At 39.5% G+C, this 22678-nt stretch overlaps 1 protein-coding gene across 2 annotated transcripts in view; it reads right to left on the bottom strand.

The window, feature by feature from the left end:
- Positions 1-22678, bottom strand: part of Col24a1 (collagen type XXIV alpha 1 chain) — a 265128-nt gene that overhangs the window by 139043 nt on the left and 103407 nt on the right. For both annotated transcript variants that reach the window (XM_021158013.2, XM_021158014.2), the window contains exons 21-24: positions 22146-22199; positions 20939-20983; positions 16416-16469; positions 12815-12859 (exon numbers count right to left, since the gene is read on the bottom strand). In XM_021158013.2, coding sequence (XP_021013672.1) covers positions 12815-12859; positions 16416-16469; positions 20939-20983; positions 22146-22199 — 198 coding nt within the window. The remainder of the gene's footprint in view (positions 1-12814; positions 12860-16415; positions 16470-20938; positions 20984-22145; positions 22200-22678) is intronic.

Raw genomic sequence — 22678 nt, 5'->3', positions numbered from 1 at the left:
TCCTTTCTTCCTTTCTTTCTTCTTCCTTTCTTCCTTCCTTTCTTTCTTTCTTTCTTTCTTTCTTTCTTTCTTTCTTTCTTTCTTTCTTTCATGTGTGTACTCGCACATGCAAGTGTATATGCAGGGACTCGTGTCCATGTGAATGTAGAGGCAAGAGGTTGGGGCTTGGTGTTTTCCTTTCTTTCCCTCCACCTTTGCTTATGAGACACATGGTGGTCATTGATTGGTTAAATTGGCTGGCCAAAAAGCTCTGGGGAATTCCGTTTCCTTCCTATCAGAGCTAAGGCTAAAGACATGCACTACTGCACCCACCCCTTTCTGTATTGCCTGTTTGAGATCCAAACACAAATCTTTCTCCTTGTGGGACCAGGACTTTACCAACTCAGCCATCTCCACAGTCCAAGAATCCCTTATTTATTTATGTTTGTTTGTTTTTATGTGTGGGTGTTTTGCCTGAATGTATAACTGTGCACTATGTACATTCCTTGTGGCTGTAGAGGCCAGAGGAGGCTTTCAGATCCCTGGAACTGAGTCATAGACAGTTGTGAGCCACTGTCTGTGCTGGGGATTAATCCATCCTGATCCTTTGGAAGAATAGCCAGTGCTCTTAACTGCTGAGCCATCTCCCCAGCCACAAGAATTCCTTCTTAAAATATGATAAAGAGGAAGCAGCAGTGAGGGATTCTGGTAGGAATGTTTAGTGTACAGATGAAAATGTGGGCTTAGGGCCAAGGAATTCACAGACCATCAGGAAAAAAGTCTCAACTAAGAGTCAACCCTAGAGAGTATGCATGTGGAGAGAGGAAAAGATAAGGAAAAATTTCAGATTTATTATGCAGAGAAAGTCAATTGGCAAAGGATGAATGACGTCTATTATTTTTGTTTTCGACAATTTTCCTTCAGTCTTTTTATTTAAGGGTAATTTTAAGGCTTATACCCGAAGCCTTTCTGATTATTTGTTAATATGCCAGTTTGCAAATGTACAATCTTTGGATCATTCATTTACATTTTCAAATGAAATCTATAGTCTCAAAAGTTATTCCTTTGACTGCATGGGTTGGAGCAAAGAGCTTTTTGTGTGTGATGAATGACTTGAATAAACTCAGAAACATCTGGGAAATTAAAAAGAACACATCTGTGGGTGTATTTGTGAAGACTTTTCTGGATCATGAAGGCTTTTACCTCATCAATAACATAGACCATCACTTGATAGATTCATAATATGCCTGTATTACTTGGATATGAGATCTAGTTGGAGGAAGGCCCCTGAGGAAGTCTTGAGGGATGGGCTTTTCTCTGGCCTCCTCCTGCCCTCTGCCTTCTCTGCCTGCTGTCTACGAAGTGATCAAGAACAGCCCCAGAAAACGCCTCCATTGCCCCGATGTTCAGCACAAATATATGGGTTCAGCCTTTTTATACCATGGACCAAAATGAGAGTTCACGCTCTTAAATATTTCTTTCAGGCATTTGTCCACAGTGATATAGAAGCCTGGCTATTACGTTTCCTAACTCCATCACTGTTCAGGAAGACGTGAATCAGTCTGAATGTTCTATAGAGCATCTCTTAAGCTCAGCATAATTCCTGGACTACAGAAGATAATAAATATATTTTGACTAAGTCAATGAACAACGCAAATAAAGCAGAGGTGGGGAACACACATGTAAACCACCCACCCTCCTCTATAAGTTAAAACTCATTCCTTCTTAAATCAGTACCTTCCAGGTTAAGGCCTCAGCAGACAGACTTACATCCAGGCCTGATGAGAGTACAAAGAGAAAGACTGGCCACTTAACCCCCTGGTGGGCCATATGTTACCCAGAGCTCATTAATGAAATGGTTGGGCAATTATTTCCTTTAGTGGCAAACTATATTAAGTTCTTGATTTTTTTTTTTTTTTACCACACTGACCAAACTGCAGAGAAGCTTAACCTCCCAACTGAGATGAGTTTAATGTGCTAGGATCAATAAAAAAGTGGTTCAGGGAAAACTAAACTCTGACACTTGTGAGGAATGTCTCGACAGAGGTCCCTGAAGAGTCTGAACCACTAGGCCCTAAATTTTCCTGCTTAAAGAAGTGGCCTGTCCTTTCTCATAGTAAGTTAGCCCTGTCCTCCAGCATACATCCCCCTTTAAGAACACGCACACCATAAGTGGGATTTTCATGTTCCTCTCTAATCACTAGATTATACTCGCATGCTACCTAGGAATTTGGTGTGCTTGATATAGACAGAAAAGGCCATCTCTAAAGAATAAAAGGTCTAGTGAGTATACATGGTAGCATCCTAGGAGTGGGCACAGGGCCTGACTTCATAGGTACTTTACCTACATAGCATAAATAAAATGTGGCATGGAAAAATTAACTTGGGACCTGAGTAATGTTTTTCTCATTCGTATGACCAAGTACATGACAGAAAGCAACTAAAGTGGTAGAAGATTTATTTTGGCTCTTAGTTAAAGATATAGTTCACCACGGAGAAAGTATGCCAGTGTCCAGTGGAAAAGTGTGGATTGGACTCTTGACTTTTTTGATGAACCTATAGGTAGACTAGAAGGGGGAGTGGGAGGAGGAGCTAGAGGAGGAAGAAAAAGAGGAGGAAGAGGAGGAGGAGGAGGAAGAGGGGGAAGAGGAGGGGGAAGAGGAGGAAGAAGAAGAGGAAGAAGGAAGAGGAAGAGGAGGAGGAAGAGGAGAAAATCTCGAAAATCTCGAGGGGGCGGAGGGGGCCAGGAAAGGCAATTGTGAATACTGAGGTGGTTTCAAGCAAAGCTGATGAGAGAGAGCACTGAAGAAGGCTCAGCTGTTAGAGCACTNGAGGAGGAGCTAGAGGAGGAAGAAAAAGAGGAGGAAGAGGAGGAGGAGGAGGAAGAGGAGGAAGAGGAGGGGGAGGAGGAGGAGGGGGAGAAGGAGGAGGAGGAGGGGAGTATGGTAGCACTGAGCTGGCTATAACCCACAAGACTTTCCCTGAGTGAACCGCTTCCTTTAGTAAAGCCTACTTTCTAAAGGCTTCACAGCCTTCAAGACGCTGCTAAGCAGTTGAGGACCAAGTATTCAAGCACATGAGCATTTGATGCTTTGAGGTTTCAAGGCACTGATGAAACACTCTCTGTACACATAGTTTAGCAACCAAAGAAAAATAATTTGATGAAAATCCTACATTTATCAATATTTTATTAAAATGCCATAAAATAGATACTGTTTTATTTAGTCAACAAAATACTTGAAAGCATAATATTATATGCCACCCTGAAGAACACATATTTTTGTATGGTCAATTAAATTTAGACTATGAACAGATATTTCATAATTTTATAGGTTGCTGAGGGACTGGGCAGGTCTATCTTGGGTCACAGAGTTTCTACTCCCACCTCTTGCCATATGGATACCTAAGGTTCCCCACCAAGTGTGTCTTGATGGTCTGCCAAGTATTCAAGTGGAAATGTCAGGCTCTGACATTTCCCCCATTAGCTACCTGACTCTTATTCTCTAGGATTGAATGTGCAGTCATAAAATAAAGGCTCAGAGAGAAGTTTTAGCATTGCTAGGCAGTTCTGGCAATGATCAGGAGGCTATGCCTGGAATGTCCTCTGAGCAGATGCTGGTAGTCACATTCGTGTTATGGGAAACACGAGAAAGGAATGGGTCACTCATGCTGTCCCAAACTTGCCTGGCAGCGCGGCCAACAATGAGCCTCTGGGTAATCAATCAAAGGTGATAATGTGAGTATTGACAGAGAGCTGCCACCTATCTTTATTCAACTCAGGCTATTTTTTTTTTTTTAAGAAAGTAAGTTGGATGAGAAATAAAGGAAATTCTCCTGCAGCGACACTTGTGTTGCAATAACTTCCTCCCTGTGCGGTCTCCCTGAGACTAATAACTAGCAGGCCCGTTCACAGAGGGATGTGCACTTAGGAGCCCAGAGTATTTTTTTCAAATATGAAGAACAAAATTAGTTCTGGATGCTGTTTTAGGCAACCCTTATAGGAAAGGCAATTTGTGAGTTCTATCCAAGACAAAATTAGAGTAAGAGAAATCTGCTCTCTCAAGTTTCTGTCACTCCCACTAACCCCAAATGGTTGCAGCTGATAATGGGGTGTGGGAGAGAAATGACAATACACTATGCCACCAATCAAGACCTGGGTTCCAGCTTAACACTTAAGTCCCGAAGAAAGTCATTGAACCAGATTTGATCTCACCTTTCTATTCTGAAAAACATGTAGACAAGGTCCCTCTTAGTACACCACCCTGCTTTAAAATTCGATTTAACCACAAGGAAGAGCAGAGCCAGTTATTTAAAAGGCATTAACAATCTTGTTCAACACCCAAGAATGGGATGTTCATATTTATATAGAAATAGAGTTAAAGATTTTTCTACTGAGGAATTTTATCCAGTGTTCTGGATCCACAGGATCAACCAGAACCGTCTTACTGATAATCTCTGCAGCAGGCAGCTCCTTTTCCCTTTAATACTCACATTGGCATCCTAATCCTGCATGAGGTCTTTGAAGTGGGTGCAGTGTCCTGTTCAGTTTGATCTCGCCCTTGAGTATGCAAATGATCATAAATATTGGTAGAAGGAAGGCACTGTGTAAATTGTCTAGTGGTTTCCTAGTTAAAATACTGAGATGATGGGAAATCCTCACATTGTATTTAACACAGACAAATCGGTGACCTTTATGTGTTTGTTTCAAGTCTCAAGATAAATAAGAAAAGAAGGGGAGAAGATACGGAGGGAGGAAGATATCCTCACGAGACTTCCTTTTTCACGAGGCACTGACAAGTCTCTGCACTTCTCTCATAACTGTACTGTGGACTTCTGTAGTAGCACTTGAATGGTCCCGTGACACCTCAGAGCCCAAGGGTAGGACAGTGCCTTTAAAACACAGTGCAGAGAAGCCCAGAAAGCTCCCTTGAAAAGTGAAGACATCGTTTGCCACGAGGAGATAATACCCAGCCACGTGATCCTTTCTTTCTTGTATTACTATCATGCCTTGTATGTCTTAATCTTATGTTAAGGAAAAAAAAAAAAAAAAACAGGAGTCAATCATAAGTGAGGCTGAGCCCAAATGCAAAATATCTTGTCTCAATGAGAAATACTACACACAAAGTAAATACTTCATTGTTCTTAGAAATGCTTCCTGGTAATAATCTCAAGTGTTTGCTAGAGGGAAAATGATAATTTCTGGTTGCATCCTTTGTTTACATGTGGCCCACATATAAAAATCAAATAAATTCATGATGTTCGCAACCAGTACAAAAGAAGAAACAAACAAACAAACAAACAAACAAACAAACAAACAAACAAAAAAACCAATCAGTGACCCGTGGCAGCACTACCTGCCTGCTAACTTGAATTGGTTTTTGGATTTGAAACTAAGATACAGAGAAATCATATTTGTGTTCATTGCTTTTTTGTTAATGACAAAAGATTAATAAAGCAGGGTGCACATAAGACAGACACAAGAAAGCTGCCACATCCTAGAGCAACTATAACATGGCAGAGCAGGAGGAGACACTACAGCCGGCGGCCCATTCCCGCCCGCTGTCTGTTTTTATAAATAAAGTTTCATGAGAAACAGCCAGGCTCATTCATTCATTGTTGTCTGTGACTGGGTTCACAGTACAGTGCCATAGCTAAGAGCCTGCAACAGAACCCACATAGCTCAGAATTTTAAACATTCAGTCACTGGCCCTCTACACAAAAGCTTTCTGACCCCTGTTTTATGCTATTTATAATCCTTAACAGTGAAGATCTTAGCCCACAAGTTGCACAGGCCACGGGTTCATTTTTAAGAGGGAAGCATGGGTATTTTCACTAGCCTATCTCCATGTTGTCATTTGGCCATCATGTTCTGTCAACAAAGTCATTTCAGCAGGAGTCCCCAAACAACCCTTTATCCCAGACCCTTCCATTATTTCCATGCACCAGTCCATTTACTTCTTAAACTAAAAACCCCAACACATTCTCTGTCTTACATATTTTCAACAAAACACAGGGGCCTTACCATTGTGCTGTCATATAAATATGTATATAAAAGAAGATACAGTGCTCTAGCAGTGAATGAAACTTGTTGCATACAAACTCAGCTTAAAAGGAAGACTATGTATAAATATGTATATAGAAGAAGATACAATGTACTAGCAATGAACGAGACTTGTTGCATACAGACACAGCTTGAAGGGAAGACTATTAGAACATCATTCCAACAAAAATGCCAGCATTAGGCCCTTTCCAGATAAGAACTTAGAATACCATCTCCTTAAAATCTGCTATTCACATCATAAAAGCCATACCCAAGAGAATGGAAATATGTTTTCAACCAAAGTTAGAATTTTTCTATCAACTCATATGTCCTTATGAGCCATGCCAAAACAACTTTTACTTTTTTTTTCTTAGAGTATCTTATGTAACAGAAAAGAATTTTCAATAAATTCATATGAATACATATTTTGTCATTGTCTACACCAGAAGCTACCTAGAAACATAGTCTTATTTAACTGTGTGTCTAGCACTCAAACTTGTTCAGCAGGTACTTATTGATAACATACAGAAATGAAGACTGAAGTTCCATGTTTCTTTGGCTATATATCTCTGGAGGCTGAAAAGATGGCTCGGCCTGCATCCTGCTCTTACAGAGGACCAGAGTTCAGTCCCCAGTACCCGTTGCTAGTTGCTGGCAAAATTACAGCTCAAGGGAGATCTGATGACTCTAGCCTTCACTGGTGTGTGTTCTCATGTGTGCATTCACACACACACACACACACACACACACACACACACAGTAAATATAAAGTAAATCTTTGAAAAAAAATGCTATCCTTCTAAAACACATAAATACAGGTTTGAGGTGAAGAAAAAATAGTGAAATGCACATCTTTACAAATGATAAATTTATCTAAAATAGATGAAATAGATGACACATTCATGGATGAGAAGAATAAACATCACAGCAATGTCTGAACAAAGCACTTCACATGTCAGTGCAGCTGTTGTTTGGGTGCTGCCGAGGCTCCCATGCCAGCCCATGGTGCCCCTTGTTGGGCACTCTTCTGGTCTATTTTTGGAGACAGGATCTTTTCTGGTCCACTCTAGCTGAGGATAGCCTTGAACTCCAGACCCTCCTGCCACTCCCACCTCTGGAGTGCTGTGTTGATAGGTGGTCCCCAACACAACATGCTTCTAGTGTTTTATGCCCCATTAGATATAATACTAGATGAGGTATTATTTTTAATCAGATTTACATATCAAGGGTGATATGCTTTGGCTTTGGAGTAACCTGCTTCTCAAAGTGTGGTGTGCGTTTTGTATTCCCATGTAGTAAAAGCAGGTGTTTAATAGGAACACGATTGGAAGTCTATTGCCCATTGCCAAGTGGCCCTAGGGTAATAATCTGGAAACATTAGAGATAACTCCCTTCAGCCCTAACTTCACTGTTATGCTCATTGACCATGGCAAGTCATTCTGTTAGTCAGAAATATTAGCTTTTTAAAGCATAGAACTGGTATAATTACATTTACCAAAATATTTGTGGATATTAACAAATATAACATAGTGAAAGTTTCTTGTTTATCACAAGTTTTCAATAATGGGTGCCTATTTTTTGGTAACATATTCAATAAAGACCTGTCTGAGGATACCATGTGTCCATTCTGCTATCTTACATATTTTCCATTATGTAAGAAACGTGTCACTCACGCCATTCAGGAGGTTGACAGAGTATTTACAGTTGTGTCCTAGGCACATAAGAAAATGACAGTAAGACTCAGAATGTGCTGAGTCCAAGGTAATTTGTGACATTCACTTAACCTCTTTGGTTAGATCATGCGCCCAGCCTCTGGATCTGTTCCTTTAAGGAAACAGGAGTTTTATGATTTAGTAGGTCCCTTTAAAACTAACAATTTCCCCTTTCACGAAAGGGGGGGGGGAGCCTGGAACATAATAAAATGGATTTATATCAAGCTAATTCCACGGTAATTTTACCCAAGCACAGCCCTAGGCACTCTATCAAGTGAGGGTTTATGTGAGCGCTTCTGAAACACTTCCCAGCTCCTCCAAAATCGTTTCTGTTTCCATTATAAATAAGTTTCCATAGCCCTTGCAAACTAATAATATTTGACAATATTTTAAAAGCATGTTGCCAGGTTGGCTTAGGACATTGTAGGTTAAAACCTTGGTTTGCTCTTCCTTACAATTTTTCCTAAATATTAACTCAGATCTTCCTAGCCGTTTATTCCCAAGGACATATTTCAAGGTCCCATTTAAGGCAGGGACAGTTTGGTGGTTACTCTGTGAAGAGAAAAGCACCCAGGAGCTGGAGACTAGAATCCTGGATCTTGACCTTCTGGACCACGGCTTACAGGTGACACAGACTGTACACATTCCACACATTCCACAGCAAAAGGGTGCAGAATGGTCACTTTAATATAGAGAATGGGTCCTTAATAAGCAGAAATTTTGTCTCTATTTCTCCCTTAGCTTTTCTCCTGTTTTGGCTTTGAGTAACCTGCTTAGAAGCCATCCAGGGATCACCCATCACAGCATCCCTGATTCTGAAGATTTTATTAAGAAAAGTGAGGTACGTCATTTTGAGGATAATCCAGGACCTTCCTGTTTCTCTCTGTGCTCACTGGTCATTTATCATCATTTAGCACAGCATGGGGGAGAGAGCAGAGGATAAATCTCCATATGTCAGTAAATTAAGAAATGTATAAAGTAAAATCCAGTAAGTGAAGCTCCATCTTAAGAAATAAGTTAGAGTGACTAGACTATGAGACAGTCATGAATGTCACCAAGTGGGAAGAAATGCAATAACTGAAAATTAATGCAATCAAGGACACTTTAAGGAAAATAGTCTCAGATCTTGTATTTCAGGTAACAGAGCTCTGGAAGATTCTAGAGAGTCACTGTTGATGTTTCCCCAAAGATACCACCACTTTTCCATTCTAAGAACATGCCTGCCTAGCTCTGAGCATCATCAATAATAATAATAATAATAATTCATAGAAGTTATCAGTCTATTCACAGCAATGGCTAGGAAGACATGGCCCCTAATGTTCAGTGGGTAGAAGCACTTGATGCTCTTAAAGATAGCTAGCCTGGTTCCCAGTACCCATGTTAGGTAGCTCATAGCGAACAACTCCAGCTCCAGGGGATCTGTTGCCCTCTGCTGGCTTCTTTAAGCATTTGCACACATGTGCATACGCTCCCACATGGAAACACACATATAAACATAACTACGTAAAACAAAAAAACATGTCTGGTCTGTTCACACTAGCATCAGAAGGATGTAGGGAGAATAGAACAGGGCCAGGGAAAAGTTGCCAACTTGGCAGATGAGAGGAAGAGCAGGCATATTAAACTTCCTAGAAGAGAGTCATGAATTCTTAGAATTGGAATTATTCCTTGACATCAGATATCCCAGATTATTCCTGACAAATAACGAAAAGTGTAGTTATTTGAAACCAGTTGTGTGCCAAGACCGACTTAGAGTCCCTCACTGTTTTGTCTGCACTGCTTTTTTCCCTATAGGACAGAGCTGTTTGTAAATATTAAGTTCAGTTCATTTTATTCTTTAAGCAAAAATTTTAGCTATTTAAATGATAAAGTATGATTATTATTAGAAGAACATTAAAAATAACACAATTTTGAAAACTATGAGAATACTCGGAAATACCGAATTATTGTCCTTGACATCCTATAATCTATATAATCTCAAATAGTGACATGCCAGGAATTTTAAAATTCTAAGTAACGGTTTTGTTACATTGTATCATTGTTGATGTACAAATTGTATCGCTCTTGCTGAGTAAATGCAGGTTATTTTAATTAAAAACAGTAAAAAGAAACTGGAGGCTTACAAGATGTATTTACAGAAATGAAGTAATAAAAGTAATAAAGGAATCTGGATGCTTTGAGCACATTTATAGCAATCAACTCTCTGAATGCAGGAAATGACTGTACATGAATATGGAACACGTAGATAATGCCGACGATCTTGGTAGGTTCAGTAAAAGATTTGGCTCTAATTGCTATGAATAGAGGACAAAAAAGTCACTCAGTTAAAATAATTGAATGGTTATCAAAAAGGTCATCTGAGGTGAAAGCTGAGGCGCTACTATATGCTGGGTTATTTCAGATTTCAAAGATGGTTGCCATGGCATGCAACTATATATTCTATAACTTTCAAGAGAGGATGTTCTTTTGGCAACAGAATTCTAGACTAGACATGAATACATAGGACCCGAAACTTAAAATAAAATCTGGGAATTATAGAAGGCCCAAAGTATTTTTTAGAGTAGATTAGATTTTTAATTAACTCAATAAGGGAGTGATGTTTTCCTTCATCTCACATCCTCAATGAGGAAAAAATATCAGAATTGGGAAGGTCCTTTGTTTGCTAACTTATCAAATGCTCAAGGGGTCTTTACAACATTGTTGTAAAAGGGGCCAAATTGTTGCTCAATTAATAATAAAACACATTAAAACTGATATTAAACTTAACTGATGCTTACAGTATCTTTGCAAAATCCAGGACAAATTTTTTTAAAGCTAATAATAAAAGTGTGAGCATGGCATGGGGTGGAGGTGTGGGCCTTGAACTGGGAAATCTGGTTGGAGTTAAGGTTTAGTTAGGTGGCTTATTCCCAGTATGTCTGTTCTCTGACTTCCTCACTGCCCAAACTAGGGAGTCATGAGCTCTGAGAATTAAATGAAATATTGCATAATTGGCTGATGCCTGAAACATAGCAAAGGAGTAATAAATGTGATTTTCTAACTCCAGTCACAGAAATCTAGCATTTCAGTAGCCCACACCCTCTCTGGACAGCAGTGGAAGCTGCTGGGTCTTATGCTCTATGGAACTAATCAAGTGTGATTAAGGAAAAAGCACTTGGAAATTTAATATGTAACATGTGAGAAGATGCTGTTTATTGGCATCTTATTTTATTTATCTTTATTTTAACTTTGGATCCTGACTGTAGTCCCCCTGTCTGTCTCTCTGTCTCTCTGTCTCTCTGTCTCTCTCTCTCTCTCTCTCCCAACACACACACACACACACACACACACACACACACACACACACACACACACACTTCCTAAGTAAGCTGACACTCCAATTCTTTGACCATAGAAATTAAAAAAAAAACTACAATCATGTTAGATATTTTGTAGAATCTGATCTAAGAACTATACTAAAAGTATAGTACCTTTTTTTCTTGGCACACCACAAATAAAACACTTACCTTTTGCCGACTGAGGCTTACCTGGATGTAGTAACGATTCCTTGATAACTAACTACCCCTGTTCATTTTTACTAATGTGGTAATGGTAAAAATGTCAGAGCTCTTTTCTTCCTCATTACAACACTAGGATTAAGGATTGTAAAACAAGTTAAGCTTACAAAATAATTATGTAGAAAATTCTACTTTTTAAGTCTTAACTAGGCTATGTAGGCTATTTCACTCAATTGCTTTGTGACAGCTATCCTTGCACACAGTAGACACTTTCACTCTTGACGGTTCATCGCCTTTTTAATGTAGGTTCATTTGTTAAAATTTTTCTTGTTGTGTATTGGTGTACATGCAGTACATAGTTATGTGTGCATGCACGCATGTGTGCATGTATGTGTACATATGTGTATATTCAGGTGTGTAAGAGTGTGAAGGTCAGAGGGTGACCTCAGATATTCTGTTCTCTTTTTCATGGTAATTTTTGAGGCAGGCCACCTCACTAGTCCACCGGCGTGGCCTTACTGGCCACCAAGCTCCCAGCATCTGCCTTTTACCTCCAGCACTGAGACTGTAGACAAATGCTGTTTTTTGTTTGGGTTCTGGAGATCCAAACTTAGGTCCCTATGTGTGCACAGCAAACACTGACAGAGACATCACGCCAGTCTCATAGAAATTATTTTTGATGATCTTCCTCATTGTTGAAGATGGATCCAAATTAAAATTTGTTATAGACATAATACAAGTATTATATGCAGAGCTTGAGAGTGGCTTAGCAGTGGATAGGACTCTCACAGGGGGCTGAACTTCAGTTCGCACAGCCCTTGTCTAGCAGTTCACAACTGCCTGTAAATCCAGCTCTTTGGGCCCCAGCTGAGCCATCTCTCCAGCCCTAAACATATGTTTTAAGTGACAGGAAAGTAGTAAATCATGGAATGTGACTTCAATACATACTCACGAGCACAGAATTAAAAAACACATCTTAAAACTTTACATGGTACTCTCTGCTACAACTGTGAGGTTAAACCTAAACAAACTGCATTTGATAAAAACAGTAACATGCTTGGCTCTTCGCCTCTTTCGCTTGGTCTCTCCCCTTCAAATCTTAAGTCAGATTACCAGCACATACTCTGTTATGATCTAACCAGCTTTTTGTGGTTGTTGATTCTTTGAGACAACATTTTGTTGTGTAGACCGGTTGGTCTTGAACTCAGGAACCCGAGAATTGCTGGAATTACAGGCAATTGCTACCATACCTCGATTATGATACTTTTTTTTTTCATAAGGTCAAATTTAGACGGAAGCTAATGGAACTGAAAATGAATGTCAAATACTAACAAGAAAGATGCTCCTAAGACCACAAACATAGCTCAAACCAATGGAGACATTGCCTGGGCTGTCTCCACATCTCTCTTGCATTGTGGCCTTTCATTTGTCAACACAACCCATCACACAGGAGAGTAAGTCTGTGGTGGATAAGTTCTATTCCAATGCTTGCTAACACAACCATAGCTAACACATCAAGGTTAACACAATTCCCAAGAAACACAGATGGTGAAAAATAAAAAATTGAGCATAGAAAACCAGCTTACTGTTTCACCAGTTTTCCCAATATCTCCTTGGTCTCCCACTTCTCCCTGTTGATCAAGACACAAAATTGCAGAAATGACTATTTGTCAACAGCATCAATCATGGCTTCTTCTGTTTCCACTTTACATAATTATCTAGTAAAAAAAAACAACAGCGATCTCAGTTATGCAAACTTATTTATAGAATTTTTTGTGAAATGTGGCCTTTGCCCCACTTTTATTCAAACAATAATTGTTTACATATTGAAGTCACAGTCCCCAATTCATTACTTTTTGTCATTTAAAAAAACATGTTTAGGGCTGGAGCGATGGCTCCACACTTAAGAGCATTGGCTGCTCTTGCAGAAGACACAAGTTTGACTGCAGCGCCCACATAGTGGCTCACAACCTTCTGTAAACCCAGTTCCTGGGGATCTAGTGCCCTCTTCTGGCCTCCATGGGTACTGAACATTTGTGATTCACACAGACACTCATAGGGACACATGAAAGTCTTTGATAAGTTACATTTTAAATAAAATATTTTACTTCATTGTGTTGTTCTCCACTGCTCCCAAGCCTGAAGAGCTGAGCAGAGGGAAAGAACCAAGCCCTGCAAGTTGTCCTTTGACCTTTGACCTTCACCCGTACCCCTGCTCACTGTGGCATGTGAATGTAAAAACACTTTCCAAACAAATAAAAAGACTATAAAAGACGTTAAGAATACATTTAAAGGCCTTGCACTCTATACTTCCAGCACAGATAACCCCAGAGCAGTCCTGAGGGTGAGAGCTATGAGCCCCAGTCAGCAGAGCTGGCAGCTGGAGACAGGACATTTATTTATAACTCGCCAGGCACAATCTTGCAGTCCACAAGCTCTGTGACCCCAGAGGCTTCCATAACTCATTCGATTTGACCTAGTCTGAGTTACTTGGCACTAATTTCTAACCTAAGAAAATCCTTTCATGGTTATTTTTCCCAGTTACTTGGAAAATACCTGCATTTTAGTGTGGGGTTTTCGTGTGCTGCTCATAGCCCAGTTCAGGCGTGGAGTAAAACCTACCATATGACCCAAACTACCCTTTGTAGCTCCAAATGATGGATTCTGAAGCTCACTGGAGCTGTGCCCCGCAAGGAGGGGCCACTTCCCTTCCATCTGAGAAGGTAAGGGCTGCTTAACTGAATGTAGAAGACTGATTTCCAGATACCACACACAGTGGATGTGACCAGGTTCTACACTTCTTTTTATAGAAAAGAAAATGATAAGTTTTAAATTAAAATGACTCATTCACTTGAAGTGTACCGTACCGAGACATTAGGATACCAACCATATGGTGGCCACTGGTGACGTGTGGCATAGGCTGGTATGAAGTACAGTTGACAGAAGTGTAAAATCCATACCCTGTCTCAAAAATCATTGTACAAGGACTACAAAGTATCTCAATAAGGTTTTCAATATTGATTATACATGGGAATGGTAACATTGTTATACCTTGTATTAGTTATACTATTAAAATGAAGGTCCCCCCACCTCTTCCTTTTATACCATGGGCACATCTGTGTGTGATGTTACATGTCTATCAAGTCCTACTGATTTTAAGAAGTGAATCCTAATAGCCATCACAAGGAATAGTCTATGTAAGTTTTCAGTTCATTAATATAAAATAGGTGAGTAGCAACAGTGAGACATCTGTAGGGTGCTGTCCTAGTTATTGACAAAGAACTCACTGGAGAGTGTCTGTAGACATGGATGGCAGGATAAGCTATGAATAATTAGTTTTCTAATCTGTTTCTTTTCTCATCTAAAAATCATATTTTCCCATAAAGGGAGATGACCTTTTGTTGCCTACAGGAAGGTTGTTTGACAGCAAAGAGTTGAAGTAGCTTGCAGATGCCTGCACTCTTGGCTTAATGTTTAGAGCCTCAGAAGGTATGTTTTAGCTAACAGTCTATTGATACAAAAATGCTTTAAGTCTTCCTCCACTGACCTAAAACTTGATGTCTAGCTTTTAGTAGGATTTAATATCATAAAAATGCATATGTTCAGTACATATGAAACAAGCCTTACTTTGGTAAATTTGGTAAGAATATTCTGTCACTTCTATGAGTTTTACATTTTAAGTCCACAAAAAGTTAACAATCCCTATAAACTGGTGTCTCTTCCACACATTGGATCCCTGTGCTGTTGTGCATTTGTTATTGTAAAGATCATCTAAAACATGAAAGTAAAGAAAGAAACCACTGGCTAGCACAGCCTTTCAAAGCCTTACAGTGATGAAGGCTACACAGTGATGGTGCAAGAGACAGACGCAGGTGGACCAACCATTAGTTGTTTATTAAAGAACTCATGCTTAGTAAGGAGATGCTAACATATATATTTATTGCCATGTATCTAATCTACAAATACTACCATAATATTTATTAAGTTCCATAAAGTTTATTACTTTGTATCTTATTTGCAAATGTCTATAAAATGCATCTTAACGTTTCTTTATTAAATTGTATACCTATACAACTACAGATGGAGCTACGTGGCTTCTAAACTGCTCTTTGAACAGTGTTTAGCATCTTTTTGATTCCCCATAAGTTGAAATTCGTTCATTTAATTTGTATAAAAGTCATAGATTTATCTTCTTTATATTTATTTATTTATTTATTTATTTATTTATTTATATTTTTAAAAGTTAATTATTTTTTACACTCCATACTCCATTCCCTGCCACCACCCTCCCTGATCCACCCTCTGACTGCTCCACATCCCACCTCGTCTCTATGTGGATGCCCCCACTCCCCGCCCAACCTGACCTCTAAACTCCCTGGGGCCTCCAGTCTCTTGAGGGTTAGGTGCATCATCTCTGAATGAACACAGATCCGGAAGTCCTCTACTGTATGTGTGTTGGGGACCTCATATCAGCTGGTGTATGCTGCCTATTTGGTGGTCCAGTGTTTGAGAGATCTCAGGGGTCCAGATTAATTGAGACTGCTGATCCTCCTACAGGATTGCCCTTCTCCTCAACTTCTTTCAGCCTTCCCTAATTCAACAACAGGGGTCAGCTGCTTCTGTGCCCTGAGGCAGAAAGACAGCAGAAAGAATGGAAACAGGCATCCTCAGGAGATAGGAGGTTGGGGGAACCCCCCCAGAATGCACCAGAGACCTGGGAGGTAAGAGACTCAAAGGACGGACGGGACTTTAGATGAAATGCCTAACAGTAGGGAGAGGGAACTTATAGAGCCCACCTCCAGCAGGAAGACAGGGCATCAAGTGAGAGATGGGGTTGCCATCCCACAGTCACAACTCTGACCCATAATTGTTCCTGTGTGAAAGAATTACAGGGATGGAAATGGAGAGGAGGCTGAGGAAAAGAAGGTCCAATGACAGGCCCAAAGTGGGATCCAGCTCAAGGAGAGGTCCCAAGGCCTGACACTATTACTGAGGTTATGAAGCGCTCAAAGAAAAAAAAAATGGACCTATCATGCCTATCATGACTGACCTCTAAAAGACCCAACAAGCAGCTGAAAGAGTCAGATGCAGGTATTTGCACCCAACCAATGGATAGATTTATCTTCTTGAAAGATTGTATTTTCAATTTTTTCAAACTTTTCAACTTTTCAAACTTGAGGCACTTACCTTTAAGCCTTCTGGCCCTGGTTCACCCATATACCCTTTGCGACCTGGTTTTCCCTAAAAGAGGAAGAAAAAAAGGGTAATTAGCATAAAAATATACTTAGTAATCATCATGTATAAAGGTGCCAAGGTGTCCTAACGTTTAGGGAATGCAGTGTTCTATGAAATGGACAACTTCAAGATATCCAATGCCCTTGTCATACTCATTAACCACTCAGATTAAAAATTCTGGAGTGTTTCCAATATATCACACACTGTTTTCAGTTGTGAGGATAGAGAGAACGTTATATCTGCCCTCATAGAACGTACGCTTCAGTGAAGATGGTAACAAATTTAAAATGCATAATATATGTATTATGAACACATATGCATATACACATGCATACACACATGTCATATTAAGACGTGGTAAGTATAAAGGACAACAGATTAAGCAGGGAAGGGAGGTATCAACTCTTGTAGTTTTCGTATGGTTTCTATGGAAGAAGACTTCATTGAGAGGCTGGCACTGGAGTACAGATATTAAAAAGGAGCAAATTATGTGGACATTGCAGGAACCACAGTCCAGGTAGAGGCAAAGTCACTCTGGGAAGACCAAATGGAATATAGCAAGCATGAGGAGTCACTGTAGCTGGAGTGGGGATGCAGATGGAGAGGATGGAGAAGACGATGAAGTCAAGGAAGAGAATGGTGAATAGGAAACTGGGTCACGTCAGACCTGATAAGTTTCAGTAAGTTATTTGGCTTTCATTCTGAACGAGGCAAGAAACCTTAGGGGAGCCTTGAGAAGAAATCCAGCATGATGCGTATTTGACAGATTCCCCCGATGGAAGGACAGAAGGAAAGAGTGTAAATGGGGGTCTGCTGCAACAATCCAGCGAGGGATGCCCACGGTATGACTTAGGGCTGCCGCAGAGGCAGCTGGGAGAAATGGTAATTACGTGGGGATGCTGGTGGAGAGCTTCAGGAGCTGTTTATGGTTCACATAGGGGATGTGGGAGCAGAGAAGGAGAGGCAGCACCAACACTGAAACTAAAGTTCCTCAAAAACAAACAAACAAACAAACAAACAGCCCACCTGCAGCTGGACCTTCCACCAGGATGATTACTGATTACAGTGTCAATTGTGGAAGGTTCGGGATGTGGCTGGTTCAGAACGAAAATATCGTGGGTCAGTTTTCAGTCCCCTTAATTAGCTGTTTATAGCTTTCTTCTGTATGTGACTATTAGGGACAGTGTTTAGAATGTACAGAGAGCCTAATTTCCACCAACCAAAAGGCTAAGTATGAGGTCAGATCACACCTGAGACTCAAAGCTCCAGTTTCTCTGCTTTTCTGGAACCTAACCTATCTTAGTGTTTCTACCATTGTAACTGCAACGTGTTGCGATTTAAAAATCTTTCTTTGTTCTGTTACAATACAAACTTCATGAAACCGTTACTATATGGGAACATAGTATTTCAGGTAACTTGAATCTGTGTGCCTGGGTGTGGTCACTCATTTTTGACTCCAAAGTAAAGCCATTCTTTTGAGGTGACAGTTGTGTTTTTGCACTGACAACTAAATATTTTCAGTTCTGATTGGAAGATATTGTTCTGAAAGACTTGTCTAGGAAGTAAAGAGGATTGTTAAGAGAAATTTATACACTGAGACTTGGGATTTTCTAAAGTTTTGAATTTGAAGACATTAACATAACAGGAAAGTTGATACCAGAGACCTAGGACTTTTGCCCTCCTAATCTTCACTATGTAAACAAATAAAATGATTCCCAGAAGGCAGAGTTGATTTTCATAAGTTCTCAGAGATCTGGATATTGACTACTATGAGATTTCAAGGCTGGGCAATGGCTGATGGATTCAGCAGTGGAAGCAACTGCTTCTGTCTGTCATTGTTGGTCTGGATGCGCTGGGACCCATCTGGGCAGAGAGGCAGCAGCCGAAGCACAGAGAGGGAGTTTTACTGAGATGAGAGGAACGGAAGAGCACTTGGAAGAGAGAGCAAACCCTGTCTGTTCTGCTGTTATTTTTAAGGTGGAAGACATAGCTTTAGGCCTGTGTGCTGGTAAGCATGGTCCCCCGGATGGAAAACGATTACCACGTCAGGAGGGAAGAGTTACTGGATGAGATCTCGGAATCGCCAAAGGACGCGCTAAAATGAAGAGTGAAACGGAAAGTTCCGACTTTAGGAAGATCAGCGACTGACTATTCACTCACAAAACGAGACAATAGAGTCAAAAGAGAAGGGCAGAGACTGAGCAGGAGCAATGAAAACGGCAAACAATAGTGAGCCTTTCTCTGCTTTAAGCGACAGAGAAGGAAAAGCAGAAGACTCAGGATAATAGGGCAGCAAGCAGTTTCCGAGAGAAAGTTATGAAATAGTAATTCAGAAACAAAAGAATAAAATGGGCAGGAAAATCGAATTCAGAATGTAACTGAAAAGATAATGTTGGGAGTGTGTTAGGTATTTGGAGTCCTGAAGAACCATGGGAAAGCAATGAGGTAGGTGTGGGCACCCTCAGACTGGGAGACTACATCAGGAAGAAAAAGCAAGATAAGATGCCGGCTGGAAAGTAAGAATCTGTAAGCGGAAGTGAGGACCTGCTGGAGGAAGGAAAGTCTGGGACCCTTACTGGACCCATAAGACGATCCATAGTGCACTGGGATGGAACAGTCACCTCCAGCCTGCACCCAGCCCTGGGTGTGTGTCAAGGACTGAGCAGCACAGGACAAGCATCAGCTCTGCCCTAGGATGCTAACACGGCAGACCGACCTGGCAGCCTGCCTGTCCATCTTTCCAGCCTTTTAGGTCTGTCTGGATTTGGACCTGACCCTACTCCTGCACTTGAACCTGATTCAGCCTTTCACCTGAACATAGGATCAGAAATTTAGCGAACGTTGAAATAATTTCATTTTCTTCTAATACTGACAATTTTTTTTAGCAATTCATTTTTATTAAAACTGATTGGAAGGTGCCATAGTGAAAATATTGCTTTCAATTCTTAACATACAACTCATTTAAGCAGCACAGGAAAGTAGGGAGTACTGTACTAAATCTATGCTGTAAGCAGGTGTCACTGCAGTCACTACACTTACCGTTTTTGAAACCAAGCCATTCAGGACAGCCAGGATAGGATTATGTTTTATGGCCTTGTTTAATCATCAGTACAAGGTTTGTTTGTTTGGGGAGGGAGTTAGCCTTGAAAATGTAATATTGAAACCATATTTCCATATCATATCTTGAATAGTTTTTAGTATTAGGGTTAATTCACGTGACCTCTGGAACAACCTTAGTTCCTAGATTGGATCCTCACAAACAGAAGTGAAATAACACAGATTACTAAAGAGTAATTACTAAAGAGAAAATTTTAAATGGCCTCACTTTTACTAGGCTCAAATAACATTTTTTTTCCCATTAGGAGCTCTTTCCTACAAAATGATAAATGTTTCCCTTTCATATGAAAAGAAACATTGGCTCAAAACAGCCAGTAGGTGTTCCTGTGAGACAAAGGCACAAGTGACTAATTAATGTTTCATTAAATACAAAGGAAATCTAAGAGTGTGGAATTTGTGACATGCTCAAATAAAGAAGCAGACATATTTCGCATGAGTCCAATGACTCTTAAACATAACACACATATCCTAATTATTGCAATTGCAAGCTTTGGCTATGGATAAAAAAATTACTCAACTTTATTTCCAGATCTAAGAGAACAATCGTTTGCATGTCACAAGATGGTACTATCTGATTACAATTAGGGGGGAATTACCTACTAGTTTTCCATAGTTTGTATATTGGTGTATCAATAAATCAGAATTTTCAGAAATAGTCCTAAAATTATCTTACTTGGTTCTACCGGGAACCCTTTAACAATTTCTATAAATTTCTAGGACCATAAAACCAGTGGGGAAAATGATAAGTGATAATTAATAATATAATAAACAGGCTGGGGATTTAGCTGGGTAACAGAGTGTTCATTTACCATGTCCAGGGTCCTGGGGGGTCACCCCTCAGCTCTGGGAAAAACATCTCTAGAAATATCCAGTTATCAGCTTACTTTATTTTGGGTGTTTTAGGATCATAATGGTTCTAGCTTTTGCCTTTCATTATTAATTAAAATATTATGCTCTTAAACTATTACAAGACTCTTTTAAAGGCAAACACATGCAGAAAAAAATTTTGATTAATTTATTTTGAGAGTGTATATACTATAGTTCTCTTCAGCAAACACGAAACAAAAATAGTTTCTCTTTTCCAACCAAAATTATACAATTTAATTTTATAATTAAAAAATTTAACCTTTAAAAGTTTTTTTGAGATAATAAGACATTTACAACATTTCTCCCTTTTCTTCATCCCAAACCCTCCAACTGAGACAAGGTCTTACTGAACACCTGAGGCTAGTGTGGAACTTGTTATTACGTCCAGGCAGACCTTGTCCTCAGGATCCTCTTGCCTTCTCCCCAAGTACTGAAGTTATTAGCAGGTACCCTCTTACTGAGATTTAGGGAATCACTCTTGTGATACTTACCCTAGATCCCAGTTCTCCAAAGGGTCCAATTGGTCCTTCTTCTCCCTTAGAAATAAATCAGAACAAATCATTGCCTAAAATAGTGTTTAAAAACAGAAACAGTGTTGCGTTTATTCTGAAATCTGAAGCTTGTTAGGGGATACAATAAAAGTTCTGCTATAATTCAAATGCAACTCTGTTCTTGGCAGATGAAAGCCAACACACACATTTACAGTATATTCAACAATCACTTCTACAGAATCTGCTCCAGTCCCATTTGGTACTTCATTCATTCATTCTCTTGCCCTCCCTCTTCCTCCTCCTGCTCCTTCTTTTAAGTCTGAGTCTCTTCTGTAGCTTAGGCTTGCCTCAGACTTGTCATCCTCCTGCCTCAGCTTTGCAAATGATGGGATTTTAGGTGGTACTGCCATACCAGGCTGAAGGCTCAAGTTTGTAAATTTTAGTTTTGTCTGTGACTTTAGACACCAAAAGCACATCTGATCCAATCTGAATGTAGCTTTCAGAGCACACTAGATCTTAATCAAAATGATGCTTACTGCCAAACACTGTATTCTTCACTAAATTTTAGTCAAACTAGCTATAATGTCACAAAATGTAAAATTCCAGTATATTTTTGTAAGAGTCAAGACTACATGGTGGAAAGAGAACAGAGAGGAAATAATCAAAGAAAACCAGTTCTAGAAATTATTTTCCAAGAAGAAATAAAAAGCAAGTGTGCTCCACTTACAAAAGTGTTGATGATATGTACTGATTTTCTCACCTTTGAGTGAATAGTTGATATTATTAGTTTGTGTTATTATTAGTTTGTGTTCAACTCTTGACTGCATGTATAGATGTCCTTATATTTCATAAACAGACATTTTGTTCAATTCACAAGTCCATTAGATATAATTTATTAAGTCACAAATATAAAATAGTCATAAGTAATAAACATGAATTCTAGTACAGATAAGTTTCGTTCTGGTTTCAGAACAAAATTCTTCAACATTTCATTGGCGACTACTGAAATAAATCATTAAAGAGCTCCGTAAAATAAATCCAAATTCTACCCATACGTGCCAATACAAATAACTTGAAATCCTTAATAGAAAAAATGGCTCACGCTAAGGAAATTCTTTTCATTACGCAAAAAAACCGAAGTGTCACAAAAATAAAAAAGGAAATTCCAACTGAAAAATTGCTGACTGGACATGAATTTCCTCCATACCTGAGTTCCTTTGAGACCTGGAGGACCAGGGGGCCCTCTGTTTCCAAGATGTCCCTGTAAAAGTAATGCAAAAATAGAAGATGGAAATTATACACTGATTTATTTTTATCAGCCAGTATTACCACAGAGGTGAGAATACTGTTGGGTACCATTTCTCATTAAGAGATACCAAAGTGAGATGAGATTGAAACTGAGCAAAATCACAAAATATCTAGAAGGTGTTAGGTTTCAAGTAATTTTTTGGTTATTTTTCAACTTTCAGATGTCTTTTTGGAAAATTCTTTTTGTTTAAAGCAACTGGCATAACTATTATCATTCTGTTAGTAAATATGCACATTACACAAAGAATCCCAGAATCTTCTGAGAGATCAGTAGAGTGCAGCATTTGTTGTTCATATAAATGGTCCTTCAACTCCATCACACATGTTGCTAAAATGAGAGGGGTAATTTGCAGAAGAAACAAACCTTATCACCATGACTTTTAAAGACTATTAAATTCTTCTGTTAACAATAAAACCTTTTTTTTTTTTTTT

This window comes from Mus caroli, chromosome 3 (assembly GCF_900094665.2).
Source record: "Mus caroli chromosome 3, CAROLI_EIJ_v1.1, whole genome shotgun sequence".
Lineage (NCBI taxonomy): Eukaryota > Metazoa > Chordata > Mammalia > Rodentia > Muridae > Mus > Mus caroli.
The sequence above is the reverse complement of the archived record's forward strand: the minus strand, read 5'-3'. Positions and strand labels throughout refer to the sequence as shown.